At 41.6% G+C, this 12,852-nt stretch overlaps 1 protein-coding gene across 3 annotated transcripts in view; it reads left to right on the forward strand.

Moving 5' to 3' along the window:
* Positions 1-12,852, forward strand: part of B4GALT6 (beta-1,4-galactosyltransferase 6) — a 123,810-nt gene that overhangs the window by 6,604 nt on the left and 104,354 nt on the right. For all 3 annotated transcript variants that reach the window (XR_010378662.1, XM_064481527.1, XM_010977255.3), the window contains exon 2: positions 11,364-11,480. Coding sequence is in view for 2 of the 3 variants with exons in the window: in XM_064481527.1 (XP_064337597.1) it covers positions 11,364-11,480 (117 nt within the window). In the remaining variant the exon portion in view is untranslated. The remainder of the gene's footprint in view (positions 1-11,363; positions 11,481-12,852) is intronic.

Below are 12,852 nucleotides of genomic sequence, written 5' to 3' on the forward strand. Positions count from 1 at the left end.
TTTGCATTTGAGACGCCTCTTGGCCGTACTGGTGTGTACAGGTTAAAGGCAGCACTGTGGGAGTCAGGGAGACCGGGACCGGGTGGAGGGAGTGGAATCAAGGGTGTAGAAGGATTAATTTTGGAAATAGGAGAGGAGGAGATAAAGATGTTTATGACAGCAAAAACTAGATGCATGGGGAGAGGGAAGGTGAAGGTGTTCATATCTGATAAGGCTGGTGACTGAGCTGTTGAGAGTGAGGGGCTCTGTTTGTGTGAACAAAGCTTAGTACAGAGCGCACTGTTTCCTAAGCTAGGCTGAGGTTTGGTTTCTGCCTTGGCACATACGAGAGGCTTAGAAAAGAACTGTTGAGCAACTGAATGTTTCTGGTTAAATCACTTCTCTTGGTCTGGCAGCTCCGGTTGGTTCTCTCACCAGCCCACTCATCAGTGCCATCCTGACGTTGAATGTTGGGCACCTCAGGAGACTGGAGGGGCTGACAGGGGATGAGGAACAGTGGAGAACATGCCAGGGTTGGTCAGCGTACTAGTCACCTATTACTTCGTAACAAGTTACTCCCAAATTTAGGGGCTTCAAACAGCAAGCAGGTGTTACCTCCTAGTTTCTGTGGCCAGGCATCTGGACACGGTTTGGCTGGGTGCCTCTGGTTCAGGGTCTCTTACTAGGCTGCAGAGTGTTGCTCAAGGCTGTGGTTGGAGGCTCTGCTTGAGGAGGATCTGCTTCTAAGTTCACACACATGGATTTGGGCAGGATTCTATTCCCTGGGATTGTTGGATTGAGGACTGTGATTCTTTGCAGGTTGTTGGCTGGAGGCCTCACTCACTTCCTTGCCCTTGGGGCCCTGTCCATTGGAGAGCTCACAGCTCCATCATTTTTAACATATTTTCTTTGTCCGAAAAGGGTCTTGAAGTCCTGGACACAAAAAGGGGCCGGGGGACCTTCTCGGACTGCCTCCCACAGTCAGTGTCTTGAGCACATGTGTTAACTCAGCTATAGTCTATCAGCCTAAGTGAATCTGAATCCTGTGACCTTGTGGGAAATTAGGTATTTTTGAAGGGGAAATTGATTCATTGAAATCTGACAATGCTAAATACCATTCTCCTTTTTATTGTTTTATCAGTAAATTTGAGGTCTTTTAAACAGTGTGGCAGAATGAGATATTGACATACTTATTTTGAAGCAATGTTTATCATTACTGCCTTAAAAACATTTTTTTATTTTTTTATGAGGGGACGTAATTAGGTTTGTTTGTTTGTTTGTTTAACAGGGGGTACTGAGAATTGAACCCAGGAGCTATACCCTCCCCACATGACTGCCTTTTAATGTTGGTCAAAGGTAAAAAGAGTCGTGTCTATGGATACTTTAGAATGAGAAACTCCTGATCTGAGTTTGTAGTCTCTGTATAGGTGGGTATTCCAAGCACTGTTTGGAATTTGGCTGGGAACAGAACGCATGTTCCTCTTGGGGCCGCGTTACACGTATGCAGGGTGAGTAGTTAACTTCCTTGCCCATCCTGTGACGGGCTGTGAATCACAGGATGTGCTTCTCAGGACCCTGTGCTGTGCCCGGGGGGCCTGGGGCTCTGGTGGTCGCTGCTCCGGCTGCCCCTCCCCACCGGAGCGCCTGTGTGTGCCCCTCTGTCTGAGGCCCCAGGGCTGGGGGAACTTTGGACATAGAGGCCTGTGGGCAGAGAAGCCCCGGGAGCAAGGTCCCAGAGGTAAGCCACTGCTTCGTCCGCTGCTGGAGCTCCACGCCCCAACCCCCCGCTGGGAGGATGGCCTGGCTGTAGAGAAAGAGAAGGGAAGGCTCTCAGAGCACCGCTTGCCCAGAGTCTCACACGTCGTTGCTGGAAGAACTGAAGTCAGTGATTTTTGGAAGAGAGCTGAAATGGATCGCTTGGGAGATCTGACTCTTCGGCTTTGCCTGAGTTGTCCTGGAAAATAGAAGATTTGGGAGAAATGTGAACTCTGTCTTCTTCAGCTTAAAGGAACACCCCGTAGAGAGGAGGTGAAACTTCTCTGCGTAGCCCCAGAGAGCAGTGAGAGTGATTACGGTCAGGTTTCCCGCTCGTTATAAAGAAGCCAAGCTCCCTTTTCACAGAGCTGTAAACCATGGAGTAAGCAGCCCTAGGAGCATGCCTTTCATTGCCTGTTCTCAAGCCCAGAGTGGACGACCACTTACTGAGGCTGGAGAAGGTGCTTTGCTGGGAAGGGGGGCTGGACCCTCTCCTCACAGCCCCTGGAACTCGGTGACCCTGTGCCGTGTTCATCCCTGCAGCCCCTTTGCTCCCCCTGCCCAGGGACAGACCGGCTCCTCCATCGGTGCCCCCTCCACCAACCTGCCCTTGTGACTCCTTTTCCTTTTCACACCTGCCTGTCTCGTTTGTCTTAACCTGAGTGAAAACGTGGAGGTGGGTGGGGAGGCTGTAGTGAGGAGGTGCATTGCGGAGAGCTTTTTTCTGGAGCTGGGATTTCCCAGATCCCGTCTGGGAGTTCCTGTCGAACGGAGAGCCCCTCAGGCTTTGGGTGTTGACAGCTTCCTCCGGGTGGATTTTCCTGGCTAGAGCTGTTGTCACCACTGCTGGGCCTGCAGGGTACCTACCAGTCTGATCAGAGCAGCCTGCCCGCGTCAGCTCTCTCACCCTTCTTTTTTCTCCTTTTCCGTCTCAGCCTTCTTTTTTAAAATTCCGAGAGGACCCAGTGATTGACTGTGTAAAAGATCCTTCCATTTCTGCCTTTTGTCTGGATGACAACAAGGAGAATAATACACGAGTAATGTTGCAATTCGAATTGAAGATCGGAGCAGTTGAAGGCTGAGTAGGTTTTCTGAGGATACCTACAATGCCATTAACATGCATCTGGAAAATTAATAAGAGTTTTCTCCAATTATTATTAAGTATTTTTACTTAATGTCTTGGGCGCCCTGGAGGATTTTAGGTAGCACTCCAAATTTATTTTTCTCTAGCGTGTATATCATATATTGGGCCATCTTTGTATTGTTTCATGGGCATACGTAGCAGACCTTGGCAGAGTTTGCATTATTCAGCGACAGAAAAAACCCTCCTCAGAAGAGGGAAGATAGCTTAAAGAATGTTTGTCAGTTTTATTTTTGGCTATGTGGCACGGCAAAATGTTTAGGAAAACGTACAGTGATTTTCAATCTTAAGTTTGTAATTAACGTTTTTTTTCTTCCAGAGCTGTAATAAATATGACTTGTTGCTTGCGTCTTTGTTTTTGTGACTTACTACTCGAGTTAGTGAAAGTCTTTGGCTCCACCAGATCTTCGTGTTGTATGTGCATTAAGGATGAAACGTATATTCTACTGTGCGTGAATGAATTGTGCATAAATTAGAAAGCTGTATAAAAGAGGCTGTATTTACTATAAGTTGAACTAATTATGAAAGAAAGATTGTTTTGCTTGTTAACAAATGTTAAGGGTGTTGAGAGAATTACTACAAGCAATGGTTTTCAAATATGAACGTGTTTAAGCCTTACTCCGGGTGATACAGGCCTTTTCACCAGGGATCCTGATTGATTTTTAATACATACCTCAGGTAATTCTGGACCCTGGGAGCTTTATTTCTGACAAACACTCCAAATGGTTAGAGAGAAATTTGAGCACTGGACAGGATTACTTTTCCAAATTGGTTATCCCATATAATTTGATCTTTCATAGAACTAATCTTACCTTGTAAAAACTAGATTAATTTGTTTATAACATCATGTTTTACTGGAGATAGAGATGACTATCATGGTGAAGAATTTTTTTCCTCTAGAACAGAAATGGACAGCATGGACAGATTATTTAAAACAACCAGGGTCATGTGTTTCTTTATGTCTGCACTATGTGACTGAGTTCTAGGTTGATCCTAAGTTTGTTACTTAGTGTTTTTAATTATTAGAAAGATAACATCGTAATTCACTTAACAAGATCAATAAAAGTTGCTAAAGCATATGGCCTTGTATGTTAGCCAGTGGAAGTAATTTAAAAACAAAAGACTTGTAAAAAGTCTTTTCATAGTATCTTCACAGTGAAGCAGCTCTATGAAGTTTGTTACTGTTAACAGGATATCTTGATTGAAACATTATCTTGTTTTATTTTAAAATATTTGAAGCTTTCTAGTGATAATAATTCTTCACTGGAATCATGCTAAATATATTGCCTTCCTGATCATGAAGTTAATTGCTCAGATATTATGATTTATAATTATAGTGCAATTTCCAGTTTGACTTGGAGGAAGAGAAATAGGACTTTATTTTCATTTGAATCGAGAGACCAATGGTAGGATTTTTAACGTGGCTTGTTTATTGATTTGGAAATATGCTCTAGCTTTGGTGGTCTCTTTATTTTTTAATTCTTTATTTTTAAAGCTTTTCTTGTGGGGGGAGGTAATCAGTTTATTCATTTTATTTATTAAAAAATTTCTCTTAATGGACATACTGGGGGTTGAACGCAGGACCTCGGGCATGTTAAGCACATACTCTACCACTGAGCTATACCCTGCCCCTAGCTTTGGCAGTCTTGGATATTCGTTTTCCTTGCTGTGTCCCCTTCTCCCCTGTTTGTTTTAGTGTCATTTTCCTTTCCCAAATAAGTAAGCTGAATTTGTGAAAGGTATTTTAATTGTGAAAACCCAAGGAAATTGGGGGATGATAGTAAAAGATAGAGTTTATCTAGGTCTCACTTTTATTTTTTCTCATTATGATACCTTCCTTAAATGGGTAGAGATTCATTTCACATTCACCTTAAATATATTCTGAAGTCATTCATTTTCAACAAGTTTATAATGTTTCCTGGGTGTGTTTGTTTATGGTCTGATCTGTTAGTCTGTAATTTCATTGTCAGTTTCCTTGCTGATTAGATTAAAAATCTAATTGCATGCATTTTTCCTTGCCTGATTCCCTGATTTCCTCCTGGTTTTACTTTTTTCCAGTGTGGTTTACAACTCTTAGCTCTTCAGGCTCCTGTCATGCTTTGCAGAAGCTATGTGTTTATGTTAAGCGAATAATAGTGAATTCACAAATGACAGTGCTGAAAGTTATTGTGTGTTAGAGTCTATTCTTTGACTTATCAGCTAAGTTTAAACTAGGCTGAACTGATAATCTGGTTTTGTAAAATTACTTCCGATGTTTTAGGCAGTTTATGCTTCTTCAGGATTTTGGTTTTTTACAGAGGAATGCCCAGGGGCCCTTAGTTTCTGGTCCTCCTGCTTGGCAGTTGGTAGTCATTCAACAAATATTTATTGAATAAGGACATATCTCCACCCTGAACATCTTTCGTAAGACTGTTGGGAAAGTCAAATTTTATTTAAAATTATTTAACCTTAATGCCTATTCAAACACAAACAATAACCTCAGATAAGTTAAAAGTGTTCAACTACAGAGTGGAAGTGGTAAAAACACCTGTTGGGAAGAACATCTTGTTAACTGTCAGCGACTCCATGAGCGAAGGTTGAGCTGTTGGCTAAGGTCTGAAGTAGGTCTGTACTGTGATCGCTGTGTTCCTTATTGTGTGATAAAATGGGATTCTGAGCACAGAATTCTTCCATTCTGTTTACTAGACAGCCCGTGACTGACTGGAAAGATGGGGAGGAGGATATTATGATATTATGGGCCAATAATTATTTGCTCTGCAGATTTCCTTGAGCCCATACCTGGGTTTGAATTATTATCACCATGGTCAGATACACTGTTTAAATAGTGTTCTGACATAAAGGGAATCCTTTGTTTTCCAGCCTGGCACAAAGCCTAGAAGTTTGTTATTTTTTGTTTTTTAACTCAAGCAATGCTTTGGTCCTAGACAAAGTGTGAACTATGTATATTTTGTATATAGTCTGGCCTCATCCTGGGGTTTACAACATTATTATTAGAGATACTATATTTAGTTTTACAAACTTGGATGAGTAATTTCTGGGAACTTGTTGAACAAGGGGCCAGATGGGGGAAGAAGAAAACTAAAAAGCATGTGAAACACATATTTAAGAGATTATTGTGAGTTCTTAGAAATTCAGAGAATACCTGATTCAGATATCTGCAGTTATTATCAGGAGACACATACACACAGTGTTTTGCCTTTTTCTATATTGTTTGTTTCCTTACATGTTCTGTAGATAATATGGAAAACCGTTTCCTTTCCTGTAATTTTGAACTACCCTTCTGACCTCTCCTCGCATCAACTGAAATCTGTTTACCCCTCCTGCTGTCACTTCCTTCATAACTTTTTGCATGGAAGATTTTTCTGTTTTTTAATGGCTCCCTCTCCTCTAGGACTTTGAACCATTGCTTCTTCCAAATTGCTGCCCCTCAGAATCATCCAGCCAGTGCTTGAATCTTTTGTTTTTTCCCCTTCTGCCCTTCTCCTTTCTTTTTCTTTCTTTTTTTTTAATTGAAGCATAGTCAGTTTACAATGTTGTGTCAATATCTGGTCGAGAGCATAATAGTTCAGTCATACCTACACACACACACATATTTGTTTGCACATTCTTTTCCATAGTAGGTGGCTACAAGGTATCGAGTGTAGTCTAACCCTGTGCTGTACAGTGTAAACTTGTTTCTCTGTTTTCTGTATAGTAGTTTATATCTGCACACCTTGAACTCCTAATTTATCCGTTCCCACCCTCTTCCCCCCCGAATCTTGGTGTTTAAAAATTCTACCTCTGTGACTTCTGAGTTTGCTTTCTGATCTTGTGATGGGGAAGGTGTACCTGTACCCTGGGTGCTGTGGTCACTCCCTAGAGCTGCCGTACACACTACCACCCTCTGAGCAGCCTAAACCAGAAACGTGCCATCTCGCGGGTCTGGCAGCCAGAAGTTCTCAGCCAAGCTGTTGGCAGGCGTGTGCTCCCTCCGAGGGCGTTGGGGGAGCAGCCTGCCTTGCTCCCAGCTCTGGGTGCCTATTGGCATTCCGTGGCTTCCTAGGCTGGTGGCCAGATCTCTCTAACCCCAGCTTTCGTCCTCACGTTGCTTCCTCCGGTGTGTGTGTGTAAAATCTCCCTCTGCCTTTCTTTTGTATGAGCACTTGTCATTGGATTTAGGGCCAACCCAGATAATCTGGGATGATCTCCTCATCGCAAGAGCCTTAACTTAATTACATCTTCAAAGACTCCTTTTCCAAATAAGATAACATTCACAGGTTCTGGGAATTAGGATGTACACACATCTTTTGGGGGCCCCCATTCAACCTGCTACCTAAGAATTAAATGAAATATAATTATATGTGTATTTACGTATATTTATATATGGCGTTTGGCTCAGTGCCTAACAAATGTAGGTACTCAATGCATGTTAGTTAATTTCCCTTCTCTTCAGAGGCCCGTGTCCTGCAACATTATGTATCTGGGATGATTTTGGCCATTAGTACCCAATTCCCACTCCTCTCTGCCCCGCAGACGTCCTGTGGTGCCCATCGGGAAGTCTGGTCCTTGTCTTCCATCTTCCTTTATTGGCCTTCACTTTAAATTTCCTTTCCTCCCTCCACTCAGGCCACAGTCTTGCTCAGGTCTCTCCTTTTCAGAGAAAACTTCCCTTGACCTTGCTCTCACTCACATGCGGTGCTGAAACTCACTGCTTTCACTTTATCCACTTAACCCTTCACTAGTTTCCTTTTGTTTCCGTAATTTTGATGAAACTGCTCTCGTGAAGGCAGGGATCTCCTGGTAGCATTTTGTAACAGTCAACTGGTGTGGTAGAGCTGGACTGCTGGTGTGGGGCTTGGGGCTCCTCCACGTGCTACTACCTGTATGATCTTGAACAAGTTACTTAACTCCGTGCTTCAATTTCTTAAGCTGTAAATGGGAACGTTAGGACCTACCTTGTAGAGTTGCTTGTAAGGATCACACACATGAGTGTGTGTAAAGAACTTCTAAGAATGCCTGGTGGAGTACACACTAAGTAGAAGCTTTTTTTTTTTTAAGGTGTTTTTTTTTTTTTTTTAGTCTCTCTTCTTAGCCTCTGTGATGACACTTGACATGGGTGACGGGTCCCTCTTCGTTTGTCCAGTAGATCCTTCACCGCGTTCAAGCTCAGATTAATTCATCTTGGGCTCGTGGTGGCTCCTATCTATGGTCTATTTCCATGGTTCAGTACTTCACCTTCTTACCTCCTTTGTAGACAGTTTCTCCTGTGGTAATTCACCACCAGAGTTCCCACTTCTCCTTTTGTACGGATGTCTCCCCAGATTGTATTTGTAGTCCATCTGTCTTAGCTCCAGCACCGCGTTACAGCTTTGTGTGAGAATGCCCACCGAGCGTTGTCTCCTCTCGGGTCAGTGCTGACTGGTGTTTTGTTCAACGACTGGAGGCTGGCGGTGTGTTGCAGCGGTTAGGAGCTTGGATCAGAGGGATGTGTGTCTTGAGTCCTTCAGAGCCCAGGAAGTCTTTCCAGATCACTGCAGGTGTCAGTCTCCTTGACTTGAATACATACCGCGCTATCAGTGAGCAAAGCTGGATGTGGGAAAGGGTGGGGCATTTACAGCAAATGCATTTACAGCTGTCTTAAGGACAATGGGGCACCTTCATAGATCTCTTTCCTCATAAACGCAGGGTAGGATGCCTGGAAGCTGTTGCAAACTGTTGATTTTTGAAGTTTTTTTTTTTCTTAAGTTGTAGTTTTTTCCCCCCTGGAAAACAAACTAGATAAGTAAGTTAAATTTATGTCTTACAATGCAGAGGCAGAGAGCAAATGAACTAAATTAGAGAGCATGGCATGATTTTAATTAAGCAGTGGTCGTTTTTAGTGTGTTTCTGGGTTATCTTGAGACCCAACGGCAAGACTGGGAAAGATTTCCTTGTTTGTTTTCTGAAGTGTGGTTTCTTATAAGTTGGAATAGGAGTTTTAAGCAAGGATCTCCTGACATTCAAATAAGACGTTTTATTTTATATTAATGATAATTAGCAGGCATGTAGTTACTTGAGTATGGGTCATGGTAGTTTTATGATGTTTAAAATCAGATAGTAGGGACTGTTCCATGCTGGTTTCTTGTGCCTTGAGACACTTTGACACGTGGCCTTCCTCCTTAACAATGCCTCAATTTAAACACAGCTTCATTCCTTAATGGATTTTGATCTGTAGGGATTAAACCCATGTGGACCATTAACCTAAGGAATGTAACTCAATTAGCTGTAAATGATTTAAAATAAACTAATAGATTTTCCATTTGGAGATCTTGGTGTCTCACTTTGCTTTACTTTTTCTCCATCCATCTAACGAATAGTAAATGTATTCTTTTGGTAAATGGTTTACCTTTGTCACAGGTACCTGAGTAATTTTTCTTAAGGTTTGTTACCTGAGATTTTGAAAGTTTTTAGGACAATTTGATTATCCTTTTCTATACTGGATATTTTCCTTGTTTCGTATGTTTGACTTGATTTCAAGATTCAAACAGTTTTCTTTATAAGAGTAGGTGTGTTAATTAAAAGTAAAAGCTATATAGTTTTAAAAGGTTCTGTTTCCAGGACGTACAGTAATACACGTGTGTTCCTACTTAGCATGTCCTTGCTCAGGCCAGTTCTGTTTCCCCCAAGTCTGGGAAACAGTACTGGTCCTGGCTTAACCGGGGGCTCAGTCCTGCCTCTCCATGACAGGTTTTTTTCCCCCCCAGTTTGGTGCAGAACAAATATTGTAGGATATTTACACCACTGATGACAGATCTCGTGTATAACTTTAGGATTAATTGACCTAAGACATTGTAAATCACTTTGGCATGAGTAATCTGTGTGATGTTTTTTGCCTGCGTCATTTCAGCTGAACTTGAGATCTTGGTTTAGGCAGGGCTGCTGATGTTACTTTGGCTTTTGTTGAACGATGTTCCCGCATTTTTTGGTTGGCTATTCTCTTTGTTTTCATTTTTCACTTTGTCTTGCTTCCCTTTTAAAGTCCACTAAAGAGCAAAAATATAGTAACAGCTTGTGGTGTTTGTAACCCTGGTGTAATACATTCAAGCTTAAGTAAGTTCAACCTCTTGCAGGGCTGCTTTCTAGAGAGGATGTAGACAGGCTCCTAAAAATGGTTGAGATAAAGCTTACGTGAAACCTGGATTTCTGTTTCTCTCTCTTTTCTGGATTGGAGCCTAGGGGAAAAGTATTCTTTTATTCTGCTCCTCTGTTACTTTTGTTTACTCTCTGCTCATTTGTACTTTGAGCAAGTTCACATTTCAAAAAAATGGGAAAGGAGGTGGCAGACATTACATTTTGCTCATTTCTCTGTTGCCATCTTAAAGAAGCAGACTGTGGGGCTCAGAAAATGAGTTGGCATTTTAAATTTTTTTTTCATTTGGCATTCATTTTTTTTTTTTTTGAGTGTCATTAATGTGTTCGGAGACAGCTTATCTTAAATTAAGGGTCATTAACTAACCTTGCGGTTTCTTGGTTTTGTCGTGAAAATGAGCCTCCGCCTCTTTTCTGAATGGAATTTATGGTCTTTTGGCTTTATGCTTGGAGAATAGTTAGAGTTGAAGGGGCTGGAGTGTGATGTTGCCATTTTTAGGTGAGGAAGCTGAGATCGATGAGCGGTCCAGTTACGGCCTGTGCTAGCCAAATCAGGACCAAGAAGGAAGGGTCTTTTGACTTTACCTCTGTGCCTCTCTGAGGAGGCTTGGCATCTCGAAAGGCAAGGATTTTTGTAATCTTTGTCAAGTTACCACTTTCTCTCAAAGGAATAAATTAGAAATTATTGTTGCAGTACTTAACTGCAGAGAATTAAATAAGCCAGCTCAGTTGAAAATGCCACAATGAGTTTGATTTTTGTCTGCTTTTACAGTCCTGGTAGGTAGATTTGTGACTGAAAGGCAGTGTAAAAGTTCCGAAATTACCAAAAGAGATACTAACTCTAGGTCAGCCTGCACCATGCCCCTTAAAGCATTGGGAACTTGCCAGATCCATATCCATCCTAGATACGATGACTTACAACGTATTTACAATTCAGTAAGGAATCCTCATCTTTGTAGAGTCTTTGGTTTGAGGGAATTAATAGAGAATTAGAGAAAGGGGATTTTAGGACCTTGTGATGGAGTCCTTGTAAAGAACGCTTCTTTGACATTTCTAAGTATATTTTATAGTAGAAAACGATGGATGGATAAAGGAATCGTGATATTTCAGTTTGTTCATGTAGCCTCATTCTGTTTGATGGACGGGTATGACTACTTTAATTCCTTCACTTTTATTGTTTTAAAAAGGGAGTTTGTTTTTGTAAGTTTTTGGTAGTAGGAAATAGTCATTTTGTATTTCTGTTTTCCCTTTGGACATGCTAGCTGAGTCAATTTGGGTTTATTGGGCAATTCCAAAATTCTGAATATTCTTTTTTTTTTTTTTTTTCTAATTTTGTAAAAGCTTATGGAGTCATGATCTTCTCTCGTTTTTTCTTTTACAGCCAACACGTATCTCTTCATGGTACAAGCTCGGGGAATAATGTTGAGAGAAAATGTGAAAACAATAGGACATATGATCAGGCTGTACACGAATAAAAACACCACACTCAACGGTACAGGTAAGACCGCTTCCTGTTTAGTTCTTGCTTTGCGCCTGCTTCTTACCCTTGTAGTCACAGAGCCAGAAACCACGTCTCTTCGCTCTAGTTTTGCCTCCCAAGTACCTCCCTGTTAAAGACGAAGCTCTCCTGCTAAGTGTCCCGGGACAGCCTTGCACTGCCCCAGTCAGGACTGCCGCGTATTCCAGAATGTATAAAGACGTGATCACCACGGTGATGAGGGTTTTCTATAAAGATACTGAACGTTAATTCTTGCAAACAAAAATTAAACAAAGCATGAAAAACAGCTTGTGCTTTTCTCCTTCACCTCCCGTATTTAAGAGAAATTAACCCTAGAGAGAATGACTTACACTCATCTGCTCTGATACGGAGGAAGAAGGAGAAAGCGGAGTTGGAGTTGCAGCAGGGAGGCCCTGCCATGTTCGTTTGTACTGAGCGGTTAGCATAGTTATACTGACTAGTTACTGGAGACACAACATTAAGAAGAATGTCCTCCCTTTACATGAAGATCTCTAGGCTTCTGGGAGAGATAGAAATGTAGATAGCTACTGAGGATGCAGTGATTTATTTCTGCACAGACTTGTACAGATAAAATCTGCCCAAAAGGAGATAATGGACAGTAAGGTAGACAAAGAGCTAATTGAGCTCCAGGGGGTAGTTGATTAACATGTATTGACTCGTTTAAAATTTAACACTTAGATTAGATCTTAAAAATTCTTATCACAAGAAAAAAAATTTACAACTACATGAGGTAACAGATATTAATTGGTTAGCCTTGTGGTAATCATTCACAATATATACACGTATCAAATCTTTATGTTGTACACCTTAAACTAATGCAGTGTTATGTGCCAATAAAAATAGTTTACAGGAAACATGAAATTTAACACTTAGTAGCAAATTGTGGTATTTCTAAGTACATTTGATTTCAAAAAGGAGTTTATAGCTCTGTGCCTGACTTTCTGAAGCATCAGATGTAAGGAGGTGTAGGTAATGTTTTTGTAAAGAAATCATGTACTTTCATAATCAAATGGTGCCTTGCCTTGTGGCCCATGGAGTCAGTCAAATTAGGAAGACAGAATGTATTCAGTGGATAATTACGGAAGCAGATGACGAGGGCCATGCAATGTTAGAACTGGTAGGTTTGTTAGAAATAGCCCAGCATGCTTCCTCATTTGGTGGATAATGTTCGGAGACCATCAGACATTGCCAGACTGACAAGCTAGCGGTAAACAGACTGGAACTCTCACTGGGTTTCTTTCTATTACCCACTTTAAGCTGCCTTTTGCAAGGAGAACAAAGCCTTGGGGAGGTCTCCTTTGGTCTTCTCCTCCTAGGGTCCAGTGAGAGCTGTCCAGCAGTTTTTATTCTG

Source organism: Camelus dromedarius, chromosome 32 (genome assembly GCF_036321535.1).
Source record: "Camelus dromedarius isolate mCamDro1 chromosome 32, mCamDro1.pat, whole genome shotgun sequence".
Lineage (NCBI taxonomy): Eukaryota > Metazoa > Chordata > Mammalia > Artiodactyla > Camelidae > Camelus > Camelus dromedarius.